At 36.3% G+C, this 25,486-nt stretch overlaps 1 protein-coding gene across 1 annotated transcript in view; it reads left to right on the top strand.

Annotated features, from left to right (window-relative positions):
- OTOGL (otogelin-like) overlaps positions 1 to 25,486 on the top strand; it is a 233,420-nt gene that overhangs the window by 115,480 nt on the left and 92,454 nt on the right. Inside the window, exons 23-28 of the mRNA XM_006871844.1 lie at positions 2,479 to 2,628; positions 8,702 to 8,821; positions 17,348 to 17,464; positions 19,531 to 19,687; positions 20,345 to 20,371; positions 22,559 to 22,726. Coding sequence (XP_006871906.1) covers positions 2,479 to 2,628; positions 8,702 to 8,821; positions 17,348 to 17,464; positions 19,531 to 19,687; positions 20,345 to 20,371; positions 22,559 to 22,726 — 739 coding nt within the window. The remainder of the gene's footprint in view (positions 1 to 2,478; positions 2,629 to 8,701; positions 8,822 to 17,347; positions 17,465 to 19,530; positions 19,688 to 20,344; positions 20,372 to 22,558; positions 22,727 to 25,486) is intronic.

Below are 25,486 nucleotides of genomic sequence, written 5' to 3'. Positions count from 1 at the left end.
ATTTGCATCATCACGGTCAACTCTACTTTGAAGAGGCAGCTCTTCCCCAGTCACATTTTGAGTGACTTCCAACCTGAGGGTTTCATTTTCTGGCACTATATCTAACAGTGTTTCTCTGTTATTCATAAGGTTTTCAGTGATTAAATATTCAGAAGTAGTTTGTCACTCCTTCTTCCTAGTCTGTATTCATCTGGAAGCTCATCTGAAACCTGTCCACCATGGGTGACCCTGCTGGTATTTAAAATACTGGTGGCATAGCTTTCAGTATCACAGAAACTCACAAGCCACCACAGTACGTCAAACTGACAGACAGGTGGTGGAAAATGTATATAAGAACCACTTATTTGTGGCAGATGGACTGCTCATCCAGGAGAAGGGAAACAATTTTTTTCTACAACTACCCAATTAAATTTTATGAAATATTTAAGATATCTCACTTGACTTATTTAAGTTCCTTTTTAAAAGTTTTCATTCTCTAAATTTGTAACATAGAGAAACTTAACTAGACTTTGTTTAAAGCATTATAATTTCATCTGAAGTGGACATCTCTCTTTTGAACAATTCATGAGGCATCACTCTTCTAAAGAGAAGCAGTCTTATTTTCTAATTGGAAAAATAAGGAGTATGCCATCTCTATTTGACCTAAAGCAATTGTCTTTATTGTAGTAAACTATTCTGTCTAATAAAAGGATGGATATTACCTTTAAAGACATATTGAAAAGATGTGCTTTTGCATTAGGATGACTGATGTAAATCAACTAGGAAAAAACAAAACGAAAACCTCCAAACTATTCCATATAGAAAATTTCACTTGATTATGAGTTCCTGAAAGGCTTTATGTCACCCACAGAATTTATCTTTCAATAAATATTTTTATAAGGCAGGAGCCTACTTTAATACTATCATTAAATATAAACAGGGCATATAATATAAATATAAATATAAAATATAAAAATCTCTGTCTTTTGTAGATGAAGTCATCACCTTTAGTACCCAATATTACTTATTCATGACCAATATGTAATCTCTGCTTAGGCAAGATTAACCCTTTAATGTCATCTATCCACATAGTGTTACTTATGCTGTTCCCCATAGATAAAATTCATTATTTTCCTTTGTCCATTTATCCATGGACAAAGGAATCTACCATCTACCAGGTTGTTGAAGAGTCCTCTATTTTTAAGTAAAAAGAAACCATTAAACCCATTGTCGCTGAGTTGGTTCTTACTCATGGAGACTGCAAAGTACAGAATAGAACTGACCACAGGGTTTCTAAGGGATCAATTTTTATGGAAACAGACAGCAGCATCTTTGCCCTACAGAGAAGCTGATAGGTTCCAACCTCTGACCTCTCGGACCAGTGTGTCACTAGGGCTCCTCTAATTTTATGTATTTCCAACTTTATGTATTTGTTTGATCTTATTCCACAGCAAAATACTGGTGGTGGTGGTTTTGTGCCATGGAGTTGGTTCCGATTCATAGTGACCCTGTATAGGGTCTCCAAGGTTGTAAATCTTTATAGGAACAGAAAGCCTCATCTTTCTCCTGCAGAACAGCAGGTAGTTTTGAACAAGCTGACCATGAGATTAGCAGCTCAACTTGTAGCCACTATGCTACCATAGCTCCTTACAGCAAAATACTAGTATATAGATATTTCTTAATGAATAGCAACTTAATTATATATATATATATTGTTACTTGAAAACATGAATGTGAAAATATGTGGCAGACACCATTCCTCCCATAGCATGCTCTATTTTTCCCTTGGGTTCAATAATTCATTGCATTGGCCACACAGAACTCAGATGTTCATGGCTACAGGTTTTATTTAGGAAATATGGGGTCAGAAATGCTCAGGGCACAGTTGTTCCACTCAGTTGCTGATAAAAGTCCACAGAACACACCACTCCACCATAAACCTCAGCCTGAAGGCTCTTAGCTCTAGCTTCCTTCCCTTGTAAGTGCCTGGAGGGTACGCACCCTACCCTACAATCAAGCTTCCTGTTCAAAGTCATTCAGCCTGATTTGCTCTATGGGCTGGGAAGTCCACTGCTCTGTCTGGTGTCCTAGTTTTTGGTTCTGCTGCTGCTCCTCATCTGCCACTTCTCCACTTCACAACTTGCTGTCCCTGGGTGGAAGAGGTAAAATGTGCAGTGATTTCAGGGTCCAAAGGACGTGTGCCACTCCTGGCTCTTCTTTTTTGATAGTAATGAGATCCACCCCTTCTGCTTCTGATATGGTTCATTGCATACCAATACTAAATTTCCATGTTTTTACAATTACAATCAAATTTGCTAACATCCACAGCTGAATCACGTATGTCATCCTATCAGTATTTTTCTCCCACCGTCTCTTACAAAGACCTAGCAGGGCAGAAACGTTGTTTGGTGGAAGTTATAGATTATGGCTATACGAGACATTAGATAATTCACTACACAACAGTAGAATTAACTTTCTTCTTTATTTGTTCTTTTAAAGAAACGATCAGGGTTTTTTTTGGAAAATAATCCTACATACCAACTTTGGAAGGCTGGCGATTACACAGTAGTATATTTTCCAGAGGAAGATATAACTATTCTTTGGGATAAGAAGACAACTATTCATATCAAAGTTGGACCACAGTGGAAGGTAGGTCTAAATGAGATTCAACTGAAATTCCATTTTATCTTTTACATTGATATACTTAGCAACAACAATAAAAATATGTTTAAAAAAACTGATATTCGGATTCATGGATATGTTGTTGTTTTTGTTGTTTTTAAGTGCTGTCTAGTTGGTTCAATTCAGAGCAATCATGTATAGGGTTTCCAAAGAGCAACTGGTGGGTTTGAACCACTGAACTTTTGGTTAGCAGTCTAGTGCTTATCCTACAGCCCAATAAATAAAATTACATTTTGCCTTTTGTGTTGAGATACTTGAAAGTATACACAAAAGTCAGTTTTTGTGAAATTTATACTGAGACTAATGGATATAATTTGTCGCTAATTAGAGAAAAAGGTTCATTGTTGTTGTTGATGTTAGATGCGTTAGTTCTGACTCATAGCAAACTTATGCACAACAGAACAGTGGCTGGTCCTGCGCCATCCTCGTGACGGTTGTTATGCTTGAGCCCACTGCTGCTGCCATTGTGTCAGTCCATCTCCTTGGGGGTATTCTTCTTTATGTTGACCCTACGCTTTACTGAGCATTATATCCTTCTCCAGGGACTGGTCCCTCTGATAACATGTTCAGAACAGAAGATAAGAATTCTTGCCATCCTAGCTTCTAAGGAGCATTCGGAATGCATTTCTTTCAACGTAGATTTGTTTGTTCTTTTAGCAGTCCATGGCACTTTTAATATTCTTCTCTAACACCATAATTGAAGAATACATTGATTCTTGTACCATCTTTCTTATTTATTGTTCAACTTTTACAGGCATATGAGGCTATTGAAAATACCATGGCTTGGGCCAGGCATACCTTAGTCCTCAAAGTGATCGATTTGCTCTTGAACATTTTAAAGAGGTCTTGTGCAGCAGATTTGCCTATTGCTGCTTCCATGAGTGTTGCTTGTGAACCTAAGCAAAATGAAGTCTTTGACAACTTCAATCTTTTTCTCCTTTTATTGTGATGTTGTTTATTGGTCAAGTTGTGAAGACTTTTGTTTTCTTTATACTGGGGGCGTGTAATCCATACTGAAGGCTGTTGTCTTTGATCTTTATCAGTACGTATTTTAAGTCTTCTTTGTTTTCAGCAATCAAGGTTGTGTTATCTGCATATTGTTGGTTGTTAATGAGTCTTCCTCCAATCCTGATGCCATGTTCTTCTTCATATAATCCATTTTCTCAGGTTATTTGCTCAGCATAAAGATTGAATAAGCATGGTGAAAGAATACAGCCCTGGTGCACAACTTCCCTGATTTTAAACCCTTAAGTATCTCTTTCAAATGACAGTCTCTTGGTCTATGCACAGGTTTCTTAAGAATAGAATTAAATGTTTCCAGTACCCGTTCTTCACAGTGTTACCCATAGTTTGCTATGAGCCACACAGTTGAAAGCATTTGTACATTCAATAAAGTATAAATAAGCATCTTCCTATTGTTCTCTGCTATCATCTAATAGCCATCTGATGTCAGCAATCATATCCCTAGTTTCACATCCTCTCCTAAATCTGACTTGAATTTTAGCAGTTTCCTGTTGCTCTATTGCTGCAACTGATTTTGAATTATCTTCAGCAAAAATTTACTAGGATATTATAATAGAATGATATTGTTTGATGATATCCACATTCCATGAAGTCACCTGTCTTTGTAATGAGCACAGATATGGATCTCTCCAATCAGTTGGCCAGGTAGCTGTCCTCCAAATTTCTCGAGTGCTTCTAGGGCTGCATCAGTTTGTGGAAATGTTTCCATTTGGATTCTGCCAATTCCTGGAGCCTTTGTTTTCACTTATGACCTCAGTGCACCTTGGACTTTCTCCTTTGTTATCACTGGTGCTTGACCATATGCTAACTCTTGAAATGGATGAACATCAAATATTTCTTTTTGGTACAGTGACTCTATATTCCTTTCTTCTTTTGATGCTTTCTGCATCATTCAATATTTTGCCAATGTGGTTGTTGTTAAGTGCTGTCGAGTTAGTTCTGATCCAAAGCAACCCTGTATTGGGTTTACAGAGCGGCTGGTGAGCTTTAACCGCTGACATTGAAGTTCAAACCAACCTTGCAGTCCAGCGAATTAATCCACAGCATCACACCAGGACTGCCAATACAATCCTTCAATATTACAAGTTCGAAACTACCAGCTATTCCGTGGGAGAAAGATGGGGCTTTCTGTTCCCGTAAAGATTTACAGCCTCAGAAACCCTGTACAGGGTCACTAAGAGTCGGAACCAACTCCATGGCACAAAACCACCACCACCACCACACCAGGACTGCCAATGGAATCCTTCAATATTTCAAGATGAGACTTGATTTTTTTCTTCAGTTCTTTTAGCTTGAGAAATGCTGAACATGTTCTTTTTTTGGGACTTTGGAGTTCTAGGTCTTTGTACATTTAAGTATAATATTTTGTCTTCTAGAGCTGCCCTTTGACATTTTCTTTTCAGATCTTTCATTTCTTCCATTTGCTTTAACTTTTCTACCCTCAAGAACAAATTTCCTGTTCTCTCTAGACATCATTTTGGTCTTTTTTTTTTTTGTCTTTTTTTTAATGACCTTTTGCTTTTCCCTGCATGATATTCTTGATGTGGCTTCACAACTTTTTAGTCTGCAGCCAGTAGTGTATAATGTATCAATCTGTTCTTGGGATGGCCTCTAAATTCAGGTGTGATATATTCAGGGTTGTATTTTTGCTTTCATGGAGTTGCTTTAATTTTCCTCAACTTCAGCCTGAACTTGCTTATGAACAATTGATGATTTGTTCCACAGTCTGCCCCGACCTTATTTTGTCTGATGATATTGATAATTTCCACCATTTCTTCGCACAGATGTAGTCAATTGGATACCTGTTTATTCCATGTGATGAGGTCCATTTGTATAGGTGACTTTTATGGTGCTTAGAAAATTTATTTTCAATGAATAACTTGTTGCCATTATAAAATTCTACCATAAGATCTCCAGCATCATTTCTATAACAAAGGACATATTTTCCAGCTAGTGATCTTTCCTCTTTGTTTGAAACTTTCACATTGTTATCACCAGTACTTATCAATACATGTTGATTACATGTTTGATCATTTTCTGACTGAACAAGTTGGTTGAATATTTTCAATTTCCTTATCACTCATTTGATTGGTTGGTGCATAAATTTAAATGATTATGTCATTAACTGGTCTTCCTCACAGGCATATGGATATTATTCTATCACATACAGTATTGTACTTCAAGATAGATCTTAACATGTTCTATTGGATGATGAATGCATGTCATTCCTTTTTGATTTGATGTTCTTGCCATAGTAAACCATATGTTTGTCAGATTCAAATTGGCCAATAGCAGTCCATCTCTGCTCAGGATACTGATCTTTTATGAGTTCCATTTAATTTTTGACAACTTCCAATGTGCCTATATTCATTCTTTATACAAATCATGTTCCAATTATTAATGGATGCTTGCAGCTGCTTCTTTTCATTTGAGTTGTGTCTTATCAGCAAATGAAGGTCCTGAAAGCTTTACTCCATTCATCTCATTATGGTCAGCTCTACTTTGAGGAGGCATCCTTGCCCAATCGTATTTTGGATGCTTTCCAAACTAAGGGGCTCATTTTCTGGCACTATATCTGGCAATATGTTATTCATAAGGTTTTCGGTATTTAATCATTCAGAGGTAGTCCACCCCTCCTTTTCCTAATATATCTTAATCTGGAAGTGCCACTGAAACTTGTCCAACCTGGGTGACCCTGCTGGTATTTAAAGTGCTAATGGCATTGTTTCCTGTATCACAGCAACATGCAGGCCACCACAGTACAACAAATGTCGAGTGATGGATAATCCATGTGCTACAAGTCCTCAGAAACCCTATACAGGATCACTATGAGTCAGAACTGACTTGATGGCACTTATAAACAACAACAACAATTAGAGAAAAAAGTGTTATAGTGATGTATTTTCATACTCCTGGTGTAGTACTGTAGGATCAGTACTGGACTATGAACCACAAGGTCGGCAATTCAAACCTATTACCTGCTCCTTGGAAACCCTATACAGAATCACTGAGTCGGAACTGACTCCACAGCATCTAGCAACAACAATAATGTGGACAAGTTATATTTTAATTAAAAATATATCTTAGGATTACTGTATGCTTTGATGAAAACATATGCAAGTGGTTAAGCACTGGACTACTACCTGAAAGGTTGGCAATTTGAACCTACCTAGAGGCACCTAAAAGACAGACCTGGCAAAGTGCTTCTGAAAGATCAGAGCCTTGAACTCCCTTTGGAGTAGTTCTACTCTGCACACATGGGATGGCCATTAATTGGAGTTGACTTGATAGTAACTAACAACAACATGTTTAAGATTATTTGTATATGGTAGTATCTGTCATTACCTTAAGAAGAATAAAACCACAATTTTTTTTTTCTTGGTATTTGCAGGGACCTGGTATTCCTTTAAAATTGCTAAAAGAACTGGTATACGTCTTCAATTAGTGTTTGCTGTAATTCTCCATGTATCATTCTTTCCTTGCTTTTTGGAAATAAGTTGACTATTCTTTCTTGTATATTCCCTTTTGTTTGGCCTTAGCTTTTGGGTGCGCACTGGCGGAAGTCAGATAGTTGTGGCAGAGACTCTAGGTAATCAGTGGCCATGGTAATTGTAATCCTAGGGTTGCTGTCTATTTTGATGAAGACAAATGTAACCTACTGCACCATTTATCATGGGAGAAAGAGGTGATGGTCTGTTTCCATCATGATTCTAGCCTAGGGAAGCAGTTTTACTCTATCCTATAGGGTTACTTTGAGACAGTAATGGGAAACATCCTTAATGATGGGCTGCAGACCATTCTTCAACACAGGAAGGGAGAGTTCAGTATGTTTAAATTCAAGGTAGTATGGAAGAGCGCTATTGTCTTCGGAAAATTGCCCATCTTTTCACTCTTTCTTGGTCTTATTTGGAGAAAATCCATTGGGTATTATGAAAGTCAATGTGGCAATTGTAATAATAATTTTATAACTTATAAAAACTTATAAGAATAGGTAAAATCAAAATTTGAACTAGAATTTCAATTTCATTAATTTTGTTCCATGGTGAAGGCAAAAGCAGAATTTAGACTAGAATTTTATTTTCATTTATTGGGTCCCATGGTAACATGATTCATGACTATTAAAGGTAGCTTTTTCTTTAAAAGTTATGCTTTGATTATTTTGGCATTTCAAAGTACAATCTGTAGAGATATTTTAACATCTATAATATAACAAAGGAGTGTAGATTTTCTGTGGGATAAGTACTGTACTTTGATCTGTAAAATCAGTGGTTCAAAACCACCAACTATACAGCAGGAGAAAGATGACACTTTCTTCTCCCGCACAGAGTTGCAGTTTTGGAAACCCTACATAGGGTCACTATGAATCAGAACTGACTCAACAGTACTTGACAACAACATAGCATCACCACACCTTAAACACATCAGGAAGCTGGCCTATCATCAGTATAAAAATGCTATATATACATGCACACACATGTATATAGATTATATGTATACATATACATACTTGTTCATATATCGTAGGGTTTATATTATACTTTTCCAAGTGACTTGTGGTGCAAATTGTAGCAATGCTAAGATGTTTCTAAGTGTGGATACGTAAAATTTGGGGGATAGTAAAATGTTTTTGGAAGTAACTGATACATATAATTTAACAGATAGGTTGTTGTTACTAGGTGCTATCAAGTTGGTTCTGATTAATGATGACCCTGTGTACAACAGAACAAGATGCTACCTGGTCCACAGCATCCTCATAACCACTGCTATGCTTCCGTTGCTGCCACTGTCTCATTCATTCTCACTGGAGGGGGGGGTCTTCCTTCCCACCACCCCCCAGGCCTTTATTTTATACCAAGCAAATAGCTATAAAACACCACTGTCTCCAAACTTTTTTTTAATGGTCACTGTGGAAATTCTTAGAAAGTATATTTTATTTTTTTTCAAAGTTTTTGTGATTAGAATTCTTTAAATATTAAAATAAATATAAATTTTACATAGTAATTTTCTTTTACTTTAGAACAAACTAGCAGGATTGTGTGGAAACTTTGACAAATGTACTTCAAACGACATGACCACGTCTAATAACATAGAAGTGAGAAACGCCCAGGTATTTGGAGATAGCTGGGCTTTAGGACAAGTAAGTATATATATTTTAGAAGTAAACAAATATTATTTAACATGGTCCTCAATAGCTCAATAGAGCATTTTATTCTTATCGGACGATTTATGTCGGTAAGATTATTTTAAGTAATATTTGTATAATAAAATGATAACATTAATTTCACATTTATCTTCTCAAGTCATTCTTATGACAATAATGATTGTTATTTCCAGATTATAGGTGAAGAAATTGATCCTTGGGGAGATTAAGTGATTTATAATCTGTATCGCATAGTCAGGAAATAGCCGAGGTGAAAATCAAACTCACATTATCTTCAAATCTCATGCTTTCTCCAGCATGGCAAAATATTTTATCAGTGTATCTGTATTTCTAAGGATGATGTAACATTTGCCCTATCATAGCAATAAATAAATGTAGACAGGATTTCCTAGTTTGTTCTTCATAATGCTGCTATTTCATACTCTATTATTAGCATTTCGTGAAAATAAAGGTGTGTATATGTGTTGGGGAGAGAATCTATGGCAAACAACTTTGGGGAGAGGTTTTAATTAAGTTCGATTTATTTTCTGAGGGTTTCTTGAGGGATTATTAACCTCCAAGAGAGGGCTGTCTGAGGAATTTCACAAACTGCTATCACAGAACCTATGTTTTCATTTATTAGTTCCCAAGTAAGTGCTGCTCTCTGAAACACTTTTTGAGAAATGATAAACTATCTCAGAAGCAGAGCTAAATTGAAAATTGACTCTATTCTTTTCTTCTGCTTTTTTTCATTTAACTTAAATGAGTGTCTGCAGCTAGTTTCCTGATTGGCTACTATGACAGCCAGGGTTCTCCTGAGGAACAGCACCAATCGGAGATTGTGTGTGTGTGTGTGTGTGTGTTTATAAGAAGGCTTGTTGAATTATTTTAAGGAATTAGCTCACATTATAGTGGACCTGGCAAGTCTAACCTGAGGTGGTGGTTGTTGTTGTTAAGTACGATCAAGTTGGTTCTAACTTATAGCAACCACAGGCTGAAAACTCAGTAGAAGTTGAGAAGGCAGTATTGAGGCAGACTTTATTTTTCTTTTCAGTTTTTGTTCTTAAGGCCTTCCAACTGATTGGAGTAAGTCCACCTACCTTGCTGAGGGTAATCTTTTCTTGAAGTAAATTGACTATAGATGTTAACCATATCTACAACAAACTTACACTGAAACACCTAGGTTACTGTTTAATTGAATAATCAAACTAGCCAAATTGACACACAAAACTCATTAATACAGTTCCCATTTGATTAGTTGCTCTACTATTTTGCATAATTTGCCTAATATATCTAAGTCTCCTAAAAAAAATAAAGAAGAGATGGGGTAAAACAAATCAATAAAATGTGAACAGTGATTTTCAATGTTGTATAAAAGTAAAACTATAAAGAATTTTTCCAGTCCTGGTGTGGCGCTGTGGGTTAATGCGCTGGACTGCAAAGTCATTTGAATCTCAAGGTTAGTGGTTCAAACTCACCAGTCACTCCTTGGAAACCCCATATAGGGTCGCTATGGGTCGGAATCGACTCAACGGCATTCAACAACAACAATATATAAATATCCATGAAAGGACTTCAAAATGTAAAAAATGGATTTAAAAGGTATTTTTTCTATGAATTCTCGAAGCCCCCCTTCTATTATATTTAGAAAGAAAAATTCCTTAATTAAGATTTTCATATGTCTTATTGTCTTAAGAAGTTTCATTTTACATTTATCCTACTCATAAATGAATTAATGAAGAACTAATTTCATATAATACTCAACTAATTAATATAAAATCATTTTAAACTCCCCAAATTGAGATGGAGAAAGTTTTATTTACTTCTTAATGTTTTCCTAGATATATGAATGCAAAATATAAATAAAACACAGCAGCATCTGTCCTTAAGGATTTTAAGGTCCAGATTAGTAGGTGAGATAGGAAATTAATAGAGATAATATAGTGAGATAAATATTCTGATAGAAGTGTAACAGAAGTGTAATCTGATGAAATGGAGGTTGTGATAACAGTAAAAACAAAGTTCCTAGAGAAGGTAGCTCTAAACTGGATCCTATAAAATTTATAGGAATGAGAGTAAAGCATCCAGCTGATATGAAGTAAAGGGAGACACACAAGAACTCCCTAACTTGCAAATAGTACCCATTTGACCTAGCCTTGATGGCTTGATGATCAGAACTTACTAGAGGATGATAAAAAACCAAAAAAAACATCCAACATTTTTGATAAAGGAAACAAGTATAAATTGCTACAATTTGATGAACTTTCCCTAAACTCATGGAGGTAGTAGCTCTAAATACCAACAGAGAGGGAAGGAGTCTTCACATCAAGTATCAATGTTATATCCCCTCTGTACTCAGAATAGATAGGGATGAGCAACTTTGACATAGGATGATACAACCTTGCTTGCTGAAAGTGAAGAGGACTTACAATATTTACTGATGAAGACCAAAGACCACAGCCTTCAGTATGGATTGCATCTCAATGTAAAGAAAACAAAAATCCTCACCACTCGACCAATAAACAACATTCTTATCAATGGAGAAAAGATTGAAGTTGTCAAGGACTTCATTCTTCTTGGATCAACCATCAATACTCATGGAAGTAGCAGTCAAGAAATCAAATGACATATTGCATTATGTATATCTGCTGCACAAGACCTTTTTAAAGTGTTGAAAAGCAAAGATGTCAGTTTGAGGACTAAGGTGCGCCTGACCCAAGCCATGGTATTTTCAATAACCTCATATGCATGTGAAAGTTGGACAGTAAATAAGGAAGACCATAGAAGAATTGATGCTTTTGAGTTATGGTTTTGGAGGAGAATATTGAAAGTGCCATGGGCTGCCCATAGAACCAACAGATCTGTGTTGGAAGAAGTGCAGTCAGAGTGCTCCTTGGAGGCCAAGATGACCAAACTTCGTCTCTTATACTTTGGACATATTGTCAGGAGGGACCAGTCTCTAGAGAAGGATATCATGTTTGGTAAGGTGGAGGGTCCAAGAAGAAGAGGAAGACCTCCAGCAAGATAGATTGGCAAAGTGGCAGCATCAATGGGCTGCCATGGCAAAAGTAGTGAGGTTGGCCCAGGATCAGGCAGTTTTCATTCTGCTGTGCATAAGGTTGCTATGAGTCGGCACCAACTCGATGGCACCTAACAACAGCAACAACCTAAAATGAGGGTGCAATAAAGATGCGAAGTGACTGGCTTACAAGGTTTCAAGAGGGAATTTTCTTTAAGGGTGTGTAAGGGAAGGTAGAGTTCTCATTGACTAGTTTTCATCTTGTCTAGATGGGTCTGGTTAAAATAGATGGGGATAAGATTCTTATGATTCAAAGTGAGTAATTGTTACTAATTGTGAGTGTTACAATTGTAAAGGTAGAAGCTTTGTAAAAAACAAATAAACAGGGGCATAGTTAAATTTACAGTCCAGAAACAGAGGACCCTAGGATCATCAAGGGAGAAGAGCACAAGCGGAATATGGGACCCTATCCAGAGAATCAGAGACACCGGAGATGAAGGCAGAGATGTGGACAGGAACATGGAGGCAGGGAATAGCTGAGGACTCTAGATTCATGGGAACAGAGGGACTGAGAGCTGGCAGCCAGGAGGCAGACTTGCAGAATGTGCCTTTTGGTGGTATAAATTATTGTATATGCCTGAGTGTTAAAAAAAAAAAAAAAAAGCTAAAGTGAATAGAGAGAAATACTGTTAACTGATGGTACGTGTAAGGGATTATAATCATTGTAATGAAACAAGGTGTATGATTTGTAAAATGTAAAAGTGACTACTTGCCCTGTAAACTTTCACTCAATTCACAATAAAAACTTTTAAAAAAAAAAGAAGAAGAAGCCTCAAGGCTCACAGCAAAAAAGATAGGATCTAGACAACTGAAGATTATGAGAAAGATTGTAACGTGAAGGAGAGAGCAGCCATCTAAATGAGTCAGGAAGCTGGAGTGAGTATGGTGACTAAGAAAATTCAAGAAACTCATTATGATTGTGCTGTAAGATATGAAGTTGAAAATGCCTGGGATGCAAAGTATAATAGCTAAAATGCAAGATACAAGGACTGGGTTCTGGATTAAAGATCCAAAGACCAGTTAGCAAGCTCTAGCTACAAACATCGAGTCAGTGAAATTTAGAAAACTATATCAATTTGAGAGGCATTAAAGAATAAAATTGTCAGTGTCTGCTGAAAGTACTGGCAAGGTTGAATATGCAGGATTTCCAGAAGTCTCCCATCTTCCTGGTTCACTGGATAGATGCTGATGCTCTTTCCTAAAGCAGGATAAAAAGGAGAAGAATAGGTGTGTGGGTGGTGGGAAAAAGTAAGGACAAAAATCTTGACTGGAGATACAGATTTGACAGTTATTATTATGAGGATAAGCAAAAAATATTGCTACAGAACCATTTGTGTTGTTCAGTGCCCTCAAGTCGGTTCCGACTCGTCAACCCCATGCACAATGGAATGAAACACTGGCCAATCCTGAGTCATCCTCACAATTGTTATGATGGAGCTCATTGTTGTGGCCAGGGTGTCAGTCCATTTCATAGGGGGTTTTCCTTTTTTTTTTGCTGGCCTTCCATTTTACTAATCATGATGTCCTTCTCCAGGGACTTGTCCCTCCTGATAACAAGTCCTAAGTATGACAGATGAAGTCTCACCATGGTGGCTTCTAAAAAGTATTCTGGCTGCACTTCTTCCAAGACAGATTTGTTTGTTCTTCTGGAAGTCCATGGTGTTTTTAATATTATTCTCCAATAACAAAATTAAAAAACACTGATTATTCTACCATCTTTCTTGTTCATTGTCCAACTTCCACATGCATATAAGTTGACTAAAAATACCATGACTTGGGTTAGGCACACCTTAGTGCTCAAAGTGAAATCTTTGTTCCTGAACACCTTAAAGAGATCATTTACAGCAGATCTGCCTAAATCAATCAATCTATCCTTTGATTTCTTGACTGCTGCCTCCATGACTGTTGATTGTGGATCCAACCAAAATGAAATCTTTGACATATTTGAACTTGTCCCCATTAGTTATGATGTTATTTGTTGGTCCAGTTGTGAGGATTTTCATTTTATTTACATTGAATTGTGATCATATTGAAGGCTATAGTCTTGATTTTCATCAGTATTTTAAGACCTGTTCACTCCAAGCAAGCAAGGTTGTACCATCTGCATATTGCAAGTTGTTAGTTAGTCTTCCTCCAAACCTGATGCCTTCAGTACCATCAGATCTTGCTCATATGCTATCTCTTGAAATGATTGATCATTGACCATTTCTTCTGGGTACAGTGACTCTATATTCCTTCCATCTTCTTTTGATGCTTTCTGCAACATTCAATATTTTGTTCATAGACTTCTTCAATACTGCAAGTTGGAGTTGATGTTTTCATTTCTTTCAGTTTGAGAAAAGCTGAGCATGTTCTTCCCTTCTGGTTCTCTAACTCCAGGTCTTTCCACATTTTATTATACTTGACTTCTTCTTCTAGAGCTACCCTTTGAAATTGTCTATTCCACTCTTTTACTTCCACATTGCTTTTGTTTGCGTTCGCTTCTTTACCCTCAGTAGCAAGTTTCAGTTTCTTCTGATATCTATTTTAGTCTTTTCTTTTTTTCCTGCCTTTTAAAAGACCTTTTGCTTTCTTCACGTATCATGCACTTTATGTCATTTCACACCTCTTCTGGTCTTCGGTCATTAGTATCTAATGCATCAATTTTTTTTGTTGTTGTTGTTAAGGTTTTTATTGTGTACAAGTTTGCAGGGCAGATCATCAGTTTTACATTCAACAAGTCATACACCTTGTTTCATTACAATGATTATAACCCCATCCATGTACCATCAGTTAAAATTGTTTCTCTCTATTTACTTTAACTTTTTTTTTTTTTTTTAAACACTCAGGCATATAAAATAATTTACAACACCAAAGGGCACATTCTGCAAGTCTACCTCCTGGTTGCCATCTTTTAGTCCCTCACTTCCCATGAATCTAGTCTTCAGCTGCTCCCTCTCTCCATGTCCCCAACTCTGCCTCCATCTCTGGTGTCTCTGCTTCTCTGGATAAGTCTCTCATCCCATTTGTGCTCTTCTCCATTGATGGTCCTAGGGTCCTTTGTTTCTGGACTGTAAGATTAACCACTCTCCTGTTTTTGTTACAAAATTTTTACCTTTACAGTTGTGAGAGTCACCATTAGTTATGATCACAATTACTCATTATTGAATCATAAGAATCTTATCCCCATCTATTTTAACCAGACCCATCTAGACAAAATGAAAAGTATTCAGTGGGGACTTTTTCTTTTCCCGCACACTATTAAACTAAGCTCCCCCTTGAAACCTTGTAAGCCAGTCACTTCGTGCCTTTATTGCCCCCTCATTTTAGGTAGCCAGTGTCTAAGTGGCCCGTCCCTATCTACCCTGTGTACAGAGAGGATATAGCATTGATATTTGACATGAAGACTCCTTCCCTCTCTGTTGGTATTTAGAGTTACTACCTCCATGAGTATAGGTCAAGTTCATCAAATTGTAGCAATTTATCCTTGTTTCCTTTATTAAAATTTGTTTTGCTCTTTTTTTTTTTAATCTTTCTCTAGTTTAGTTGTTCTGATTATCAAACCATCAAGGCTAGGTCAAATATCTGATATCTGCAACTTTGGGTGTTCTTGTGTGACCCCTCTCACTTCATATCAGTCAGATGCTTCACTCTCAGCTCTAGACCTCCGTGGCTGTATCCTTGTCCATCGGCTCAGGTATCCCCAGGTCTCACCACATTTTGGACCAACCAGTCCTTCTTTTCTCTCTCATCTCCAGGTCCACGGAAGTCTGTGGAACGTGGTTGAACTCAGCCCATTTCTTCATTGCTGCCTTTCACCTTCTTCCATTCACCAGTAGACCAACATGGGCACCAGCAAGCTTCCATGCCTGCTCATGTGTCCCCTTTGAGTTTCAGTCTTAGAGGGGGGTTTGTCCTGAAGGAAGTTGATTGCTTTCCTTCATGTCATGTTCCATTTATTAATCGATCTTTGCAGCTGTTTCTTCTCATTTTGAGTTGTGTCCCATCAGCAAATGATGGTTGCAGACCATGTATGTCTTTATGGTCAAATCTACTTTGAAAAGACAACTATTCCTCTGTCGTATTTTGAGTGGCTTCCAACCTGAATACTTTAGCACTATATTTTACAATATTCTGCAACTATTTATAATGTTTTCATCTTCCGTCACCATATCTGACAATGTTCTGCTGCTATTCATAAGGTTTTCAGTGGGTAGCCATTCAGAAGTAATCTACCTCTTCTTCTTCCTAGTCTGTCTTAGTCTGGAAGCTTTGTTGAAGCTTGTCCACCATAGATGACCTTGCTGGTGTTTAATTCTCACTTCACAGCAACACACAAGCTACCCAAGTAAGACAAGCTGTCAGAGGAGTGGAAGACAAAATCATAGACACATTTTTTAAACAAAAATAGCAAGGTATTATCACCATTGAAATGTCTCTGGAACAGTGCTAGTATCCTTCCAAAGTATTGGTAAGACAACATACTTAGACCATATAAAAGAAGCTAGAAAGACAAGAAGCTTAGACAGATTATAAAGAAAGAAAGAAAAGGGTGAATTTATTAAGCATAGATGTTCTTACAAGGAGCTCTGGTAGCTTAGTGATAACGAGTCAGATTACTAACCTTAAGGTCAGTAATTCAAAACTACTAACCATTGTGGGAGAAGAAGGAAGCTTTCTGTTCCTGTAAAGATTTATAGCCTTGGAAACCTTTGTCAGGGTTTCTGTGATTCGGAACTGACTCCATGGCACACCACCACAACCACTACCCGGTGTCCTTACAGATAGATAAGAATGGACTTCCCTTGCAACTGAGGAGGACCCTGAATACAATTTGGCTTTCCTTCTGTCAGGCATGAGCTGAACTCCTTCCTGGTTCAAGGTCTAAGTAGCTAATTTGGGGAATTTGTCTAAATATGCTTACTCTGGGTCTTGTTCTTCAGTCTCATGGTTAACTTTTTCCCCTTTACCACAGTTCCTTTTTTTAATTACCTCTGAGGATCTCCTTATTGTTGAGGTTGGTCTAATTTTCCTGCAGATACAAGCTGTGTGCGGTGTGACATGGGACCCTCTTCTTTTCCCTGTCCTAACTACTAAACAATATGGAACTATTATTTTTAAACTTATCATTCATCTAGGTTTATACATTTTCTGAAGTCAGTGTTTCTATCTTTCTAATTTTGTTTTGTTGACTTTAAACTAATTGTATACACTAGTAACATTGAGTTAGCTGGAGCAGATGCACAAGATACAGCCTTTCTAAAAGAATAAGAATGCAAGAGAATTCCTAAAATTTCATGGAATAATTCCATTACCTTTTAATTCCATTTTCCATGAACTTTTTGAAGTTACTCCTATATAAAGTGAAGTCATGATGGATAGAGACAACTAAGTTACTCTGATTTTTGTTTCACAAATCACCTTTTAATTAATTTCATATTTTTATCTCTTAATTTTTTCAACAGTGTGAAAACCCAAGTGAAGCAATCAAACCCTGTGAGGCACAGCAAAACAAATTTCCTTATGCCAAAAAAGAATGTTCCATTTTGTACAGTGATGTTTTTGCTCCATGTCGCAATGTGGTAAATTAATACTTTATTAAACTATCAAATTTAAAGTAATATTTCTTTTATGATATGGAGGTGAACTGGAAAAAATAATTTAGTGATCCATTAGTTTTCAAGCCAAGTATGCTACTTAACCATTTTTGTTGTTGTTGTTATTAAGTGCCGTTGAGTCGATTCTGACCCATAGCGACCCTGTATAGGGTTTCCAAGGAGCAGCTGGTTTGCTTGAACCACCGACCTTGCAGTTCAAATGACTTTGCAGTCTGATGCATTAGCCCATAGCACCACTCTAGGAGGACTTTTTTTTTTTTTTTTTAGTCTTCTTTCCTTAAAAGTGATGCATTAATTGTGCATCACTTTCCATAAAAGTGATGCATAACTCATTCATCCTCACTACATCTCTTTTAACACCATATATTTGCATGTTCAGGAGCCCTAGTAGTATATGGATTATGATAACGAGTTGGACTATTAACCTCAAGGTCAGCAGTTCAAATCTACCAGCTGCTCCATGGTAGAAGGATGAGGCTTTTTGCTTCTGTTAAGATTTACAACATTGGAAACCCTATACAGGATTGCTATGAGTTGGAAACAACTCCATGATACATAACCACCACCACCACCATATGCATATTACATTTATAATATTTTATTTTTCAGTTTCTAAAAGTATGTTTATGGAATCATTGTGTGACACTTTAGGATAAGCACTAGACTGCTGACCACAAGATTGGCTGTTCAAACCCACCAGTCACTCCTCGGGAACCCTATACAGGATCACTATGTGTCAGAATCAACTCAGGGACACTTAGCAACAGCACAAAGTATGTTTATATTTGATCATTTTGTGATTAAGGTATAAATGTACAGTGGTTAGCTGGAAATAATTATGTAGATTTCTGGAGTTGAAGAGCAGAGACTGACTTAGTGGCTATAGAGGAATTGAAACTTGAGTTTGTTGAAACTTCTTGTTGTTAAAGTGTTGTCAAGTCAGTTCCTACTAATAGTGACCCTGTATAGGGTTTCCAAGGAGTAGCTGGTGGACTTGAACCACTGACCTTCAAGTTCAAGCTGACCTTGCAGTGCAGCACATTAACCTGCAGCACCACACCAGTCTTCCTATTGAAACATATGGTAATGTAGTTTGTTAGGTGGCATTATTTGGCTTTGCATTCCTGCATTCTAATTTATGCCAGGCTGCCTCATCCTTACTACTCCCAAACTCATTGCTTAGCTCTTAATTAGTAACTCCTGGGAATAATTAGCTGCTCTGCAAAGTGAGTATTTTATGCAGATGAGTCTCACAGCGAATATGTTTGTCATCAGAGAAGTTGACAAATGGGTAATCTCCTCATCCCAAAGTGTAACTTAAAAGTATTACTGGTAACATATTTCAAATGGTTTTAGAAACACATTCCAAATAGAATATAACTTATTTAGAAATGTAAATTCCTAAATTCCTTCCTAATATACTAATTCTAGTTACCAATAGAAATTTTAAAAAATTAAGGTATTTGTAAAATCAAATACAAGTTGGAAGTAGGATATACACATCTTTTAATGTCATGTTAATAATTCCAATAATGAAGTGATAAAATTTCCAACAAATACTAATCTGCTATATTGCAGATATTGAAATTATATTTATTCATAAATTTTATAACCTGTTTTATCTAGATGTTTAATATTATGTTAGCATTATAAATTTCTCTTTCTGTTGGGCAGTAGAGAGCTGTAAAGATATTGAAAACGCCAAGTGACAGTGTTAAGCTGTCAAATTCTGAACACATACCACTTAATTTTCTTTTTGAAGATTGAGTTTTATCAGTTATGTTGTTTGTTTTGTTATTAAGTACTCCTCAGTCAATTCTGACTCATGGCAACTCTGCACAGGGTTTCTGAAGAGCATCTGGTGGCTTTGAACCTTCGACTTTATGGTTAACAGTCTAGTGTTTATCAGACAGTACCACATTAGCACTCCTAATCAATTATGTTGCTGTTGTTAAAGTGCTGTCAAGTCAGTTCCAACCCTGTATAATTAGTAGTTAATGAAATTAAATCACCTTTCACTTGACTTTTAGATTGATGTTACTTCTTTTGCCAAAAATTGCCATGAAGACACATGTAACTGTAATCTTGGTGGAGATTGTGAATGTTTATGCACAAGCATTGCAGCATATGCATACAAATGTTGTCAGGAAGGGGTATCAATTCACTGGCGATCATCTACTACTTGTTGTGAGTACTAAGAATATTATTGAATGGGAACTTTATAAGGAGATCCATTTAATTGTTGCTTTATCACAGAAGTAATTCCATGAAAGGCATGGAAATGATTTTTATATTCCTTCGACAAAGAGGCAAATGGTATCAAAAAGATTTATAAAAATAAAAGTGTGAGGTATATTTTCTGTTCTGTGTTTAACTGCTATCATTGTAACATTTATAAACTTTCCTTAGAGAAATTGTTTATAACTCTAATACTTTTATGTGTGTGTAGTTTCACTAAGTTCTAGTTACAAGAAAACTATTTACTTAAATTGTTTAAAAATTTATAATCCCAGATTTGCTTGTAGGTTGGAATTTTTAACTTTTTAACTTATTTCTATAGTTTCTAAATCACCTGAATAACACTTAATGATTTAAAAACTTTCAGGTGATATTTCTAAATTGAAAGATATATTTACCTACCTCTAAAATAATCTTATGAAATTTAGTTAATTAAGCCATATCTCTCTTAAGGAATTCCCTAGGATCTGAGAAAGCTACCATGTAATTATGTTTCTCTATGTTCTTTCATTTGGTCATTAGTAAATATATGACCATACAGTCCATAGATTCAGCTTTGTGATCAGTTTCTTAGAGAGATTAATATTTTATTTTTTTCCTCCTTAGCCCTTGATTGTGAGTTTTACAATGAAGGTATGTAACATTTTAATAAAGAACGTACTATAGTATTTTGTTAAGTGTATCTTCATATTAAAGTTTGTTTAAAAAAAAAAAGATATCATGTACTGAGAAAAGTATAAATGAAATTATTAAATTTATTCACATTTGTAATGACTTTGCTAAAATGTATACCTTGAATAATCAAAGGGTGTATAACTGAGTTCCAAGCACTTAGGAAACACTCAACACATAGTTTTGAATCATATGAGTGAATATATGAGAAAAGTTAGTAAATTTTTTAGGTAAAGAGGATGAAATATATTATGAAAGGGCTTCAAAAGTTTGTGGAAAAAAGATAACAGAATTTTTCCACCAGCTTTTTGCAGCCCCCTTGCATACAAGGGGTATACAAGGGGTGACTATTATGGAGAAATAAGGACATTGCTCAAATTTATGCCATATGATCAAGAAACAAATTGTAAATGTGTTAAAAATAATGAAATTATTTATAATATAACCCAGAGTGGAAAAATAATCTGTGAGACAAAAATGAAAGAAAGCGGGAGCGTGAAACAGAAACCAGATTAATCTTTTGTGATATGACTTGCCACACATATGTCTCCATTTTATATAAAGTACACTGTAAAATATGTATTATGTCATTATTATGTGCCGTCAAGTCAATTCTGACTCAAAGCGACCCTAGAAACCCTGTGTGGGTTTCTGAGGAGTGACTGGTGGATTTTAATCACTGACTTTGTAGGTTAGCAGTGCTTATCCTACAGCACTACACCAGGACTCCACAAAATTTGTATGTACATATAAAAAAGAACACATCTGATAATAATATAACAGAATTTGTAATGATTTGGGAGGAACAAAAATGTTAATTTTTCAGGTATATTAAAAACATTAAGTGACATCAAGATTAAGCTGAAAGTAAATTAGCTTTGTCATAAAATCTAGCTCCTAAAACTTGTTTTTGGAGTATGACAAATTTAATTATCATTTACATAATTTAAAAGATGGAGTTGACAGAAGAATTATCTTAATTCAGTAGCGTTTCAGATTTGGTTCTACTAGCTTTTTTGTTATAGTAACAGGTTTCTGCTTTATATGTAAACATTTAAGTGCTTGGGGAACTATGGTGGTGGTAATGGGCCGTGGAGTCGGTTCTGACTCATAACGACCCGGTACAGGGTTTCCGAGGCTGTAATTCTTTACGCAAGCAGTGTAAGTAAAAAGGTCTTTGATTTCTCTCAAGAGTCTTCCTCTTATTACTATTTTTTGTCTACACATAACTCACTGGTGAGCTTTAATGATTCACACAATGAAGAAATATTTATATATCATGTCTGTAAATTCTGTTTTAATGCTATGCAACCTAATAAGGAGAAATGATTCTTAGAAAAATGATCTAAATACCTTTTCATTGATAGAGCTAAATTTATGATTATTGAGGCTAGATTAGAATCTTGGAATGTTAAAGATGGAAAGTAATCTAGGCAAATTTCTTCCTATAGGTGATAAACTTTGAAGTCCAGAAAGCTTAAATCAACCTTTTATCCATTAATATACATTAATACATAATATGCAATTGTTGTTGTTTAGTGGTGTTGTGTCAGTTCCAACTCATAGGGACCCTATAGAGGGATTCTGAAGAGTGGTTGGTTGATTTGAACCACCAAATAGTAGTCTAGTGCCTATCTACAGCACCACACAAGGACTCTACCTATATAATTTTGTTGTCGTTGTTAAGTGTCATTGAGTCTGTTGGAACTCATAGAGACACTGTTTTGGGTTTCCTAGGAGCGTCTGGTAGGTTTAAAAATGCTGAACTAACTGTTCAAACTGACCTTGTGGTCTAATGCATTATACTATAGCACCACAACTGGACTCCATGTAGGGTATTGTTGCTGTTGTTGTTAAGTGCTTTGGAGTCAGTTCTGACTCATAACGACAATTTATAGGGTTTCCAAGGAGCGGCTGATGAGTTTGAACTACCGACCTTGCGGATCAAACTGACCTTGAGATAGAGTGCTTATCCTACAAATATATAAACTCAAAATTATTGTAATTTTTAATAAAGAATTCAGTATGTTATAAGTGATATATTTCTAATGGCTTTTTTTTGGAACATTTTTTAGTTATTGAAATCTGTTTCATTGAAATTTTAAAATCTTATGCCTACTTTTAATTTTCTTATTTGCTTTTAACTAGGACTTGGAGAAGGACCATATTTGCTGGCAAGTTATGGGCAGAGTGGCCTTCTTCTGGGAGCCAATATGAGCAGTAGAAGTATTTTCTCTTTTCCAAGAAATGGCATTCATGACAATTTATTTTTTCATTTTATGATCACTCCAGGTCTTTTCAAAGAGAAGCCATCATGTAAGTATAATTTACAATTGAAAATAAGAAATTAGCTTTTCATTTGCATTTTTCATATAGTTAATAAAAATTAGTTGGAGGGGTCTAATATCTTCATGGAATTTTCTTGCCCTGAAAGTATATAAAGACAATAATGAGGGTGAAATAAATCGGCAGTGGTCATTTTGAATTAATCATATGGTCTAGTATGCCAGGAATGACAAATTGAAGAAGAATGCAGTAAATTTATCATCAAAAAGAGTATTTCAAAGTTTATTTTGAAATACAGTGCTGTCAATGATAGGTTAACATCCATACTCCTACGGGCAACACCAGTTAATATGACTATCACTCAAATTTACATAGCAACCATTAATGCCAAAGATGACAATATTGAAGAATATTACCAACTTCCACAGTCTGAAATTGATCAAACATTCAGTCAAGATGCATTGATAATTATTGGTGATTGAAATGCAAAAGTTGAAAACAAAGAAGAATCAATAGTTGGTAAATAAGGCCTTAGTGATAGAAACACTGGCGAGCACATGATGGAACTTTACAAGACCACCAACTTATTTATTGTAAATATCTGGTTGAATAACATAAACAGTGACTAAGAAGGGATTTCAAAAGTTTGTGAAAAAATTAAAAGATAAAACTGAAACATATAAATTTTTTTCTCAATATAAGCGCCATCAAGGTGAAGACAATTTTGTAAGCAGTACCAATGATTTAGTCTATTCCTAATGAACCAAAGGGCCTGGAATTTTAACCATGTCAATGCAATCTTTTTAAAAATATTAACTAAAGAGAAATGGGTACCCTTTCAGCATTTTTTAAAATTAGGAGTTAAAAGGAAGTTATAAGGATCCAAACCAGAAATGTAAGATGGATGCCTAATGATTTTGCATTGAAATTATTGCAAAATTGCCCTTGTTTGATGAGAAGAATGAGGAGGAACATTGTCATGGTGAGGAAGGACTCTGGAGAAGCTTTCCCAGGTGTTTTTCTGCTAAAGCTTTGGCTAACTTTTTCAAACACTCTCATAATATGCAGATGTTATCATTATTTGGCACCCCAGAAAGTCAACACACAAACTACCTTATTTGTAAATGCTGTTGAGTCATTTCTGACTCATAGTGACCTTTTTTAGCTGGTGAGTTTGAACTGACAACTTTGTGGTTCAAATCGACCTGCAGTCCAGTGCTTATACTGTGTGCCACACCAGGACGCCTATTGTTGTTGTTGTTGAGTGCCATCGAGTCTGTTCCAACCCATGGTGACCCTGTACAGGGTTTCCAAGGCTGTAAATCTTTACGGGAGCAGAGAGCCTCATCTTTCTCCTGAGCAACAGCTGGTAGTTTCAAACTGCTGACCTTGCAGTTCGCAGCCTGATTCATAGCCACTATGCTATTTTTTAAGACTTCTTACTGTGGATTGATGATCCACACAGTAGATCTTCAATCTTCAGTTCAACAAAACATACACTTCTTTTCTTCTCAGTGATGGTAATTTCCTCAATGTCACATCTCCACTTCCTGTGTTTCTTGTTTCCATTCCTCCTTTCCCAACAATTTTTAACTTTGTTCTTGAGTAAATACTGACGTTTTGATTTCATGGTTGACCACATATGTAGTACTTGTTGTTGTTGTTTGGTGCCATTGAGTCGGTACTGACCCATAGCGACCTTATGCACAGCAGAATGAAACACTGCCTGATCCTGGGCCAACCTCACTACTGTTGCCACACTTGAATCCATCGATGCTGCCACTTGGCCACTCCATCTCACTAGGGGTCTTCCTTTTTTTCTTACCCTCCACCTTACCAAACATGATGTCCTTCTCCAGCGAGTGGTCCCTCCTGACATTATGTCCAAAGTATGAGAGACGAAGTTTGGCCATCTTGGTCTCCAAGGAGCACTCTGGCTGCACTTCTTTCAACACAGATCTATTAGTTCTTTTGGCAGCTCATGGCACTTTCAGTATTCTCCTCCAGCACCATAAATCAAAAGCATCAATTCTTCTATGGTCTTTCTTATTCACTGTCCAGCTTTCATAAGCATATGAGGTTATTGAAAATACCATGGCTTGGGTCAGTCTCATCTTAGTCCTCAAGCTGATATCTTTGCTCTTCAACACTTTAAAAAGGTCTTGTGCAGTAGATTTGCCCAATGCAATACGTCATTTGATTTCTTGACTGCTGCTTCCATGAGTGTTGACAGTTGATCCAAGAAGAACGAAGTCCTTGACAACTTCAATGCTTTCTCCATTGATAAGAATGTTGTTTATTGTCCAGTGGTGAGGATTTTTGTTTTATATACATTGAGATGCAATCCATACTGAAGGCTGTGCTCTTTGATCTTCATCAGTAAATATTTTAAGTCCTCTTCACTTTCAGCAAGCAAGGTTGTATCATCTGCATATTGCAGGTTGTTAATGAGTCTTCTTCCAATCCTGATGCCACATTTTGCTTCATAGAACCCAACTTCTCAGATTATTTGCTCAGCATACAGGTTGAATAAGTATGGTGAAAGAATACAATCTTGTCACACACCTTTCTTACTTTTAAAACATTCAGTGTTACCACGTTCTGTTCAAACAACTGCCTCTTGGTCCATGTACAGATTCCTCATGAGTACAATTAAGTGTTCCGGAATACTCATACTTCTCAATGTTGTCCATAGCTTGTCATAATCCACACAATCAAAAGCCTTTGCATAATCAATAAAGCACAGGTAAACATCTTTCTGATATTCTTTGATTTCAGCCAAGATCCACC

The sequence above is a fragment of the Chrysochloris asiatica genome, unplaced genomic scaffold, assembly GCF_000296735.1.
Source record: "Chrysochloris asiatica unplaced genomic scaffold, ChrAsi1.0 scaffold00175, whole genome shotgun sequence".
Taxonomy (NCBI): Eukaryota; Metazoa; Chordata; class Mammalia; order Afrosoricida; family Chrysochloridae; genus Chrysochloris; species Chrysochloris asiatica.
The sequence above is the reverse complement of the archived record's forward strand: the minus strand, read 5'-3'. Positions and strand labels throughout refer to the sequence as shown.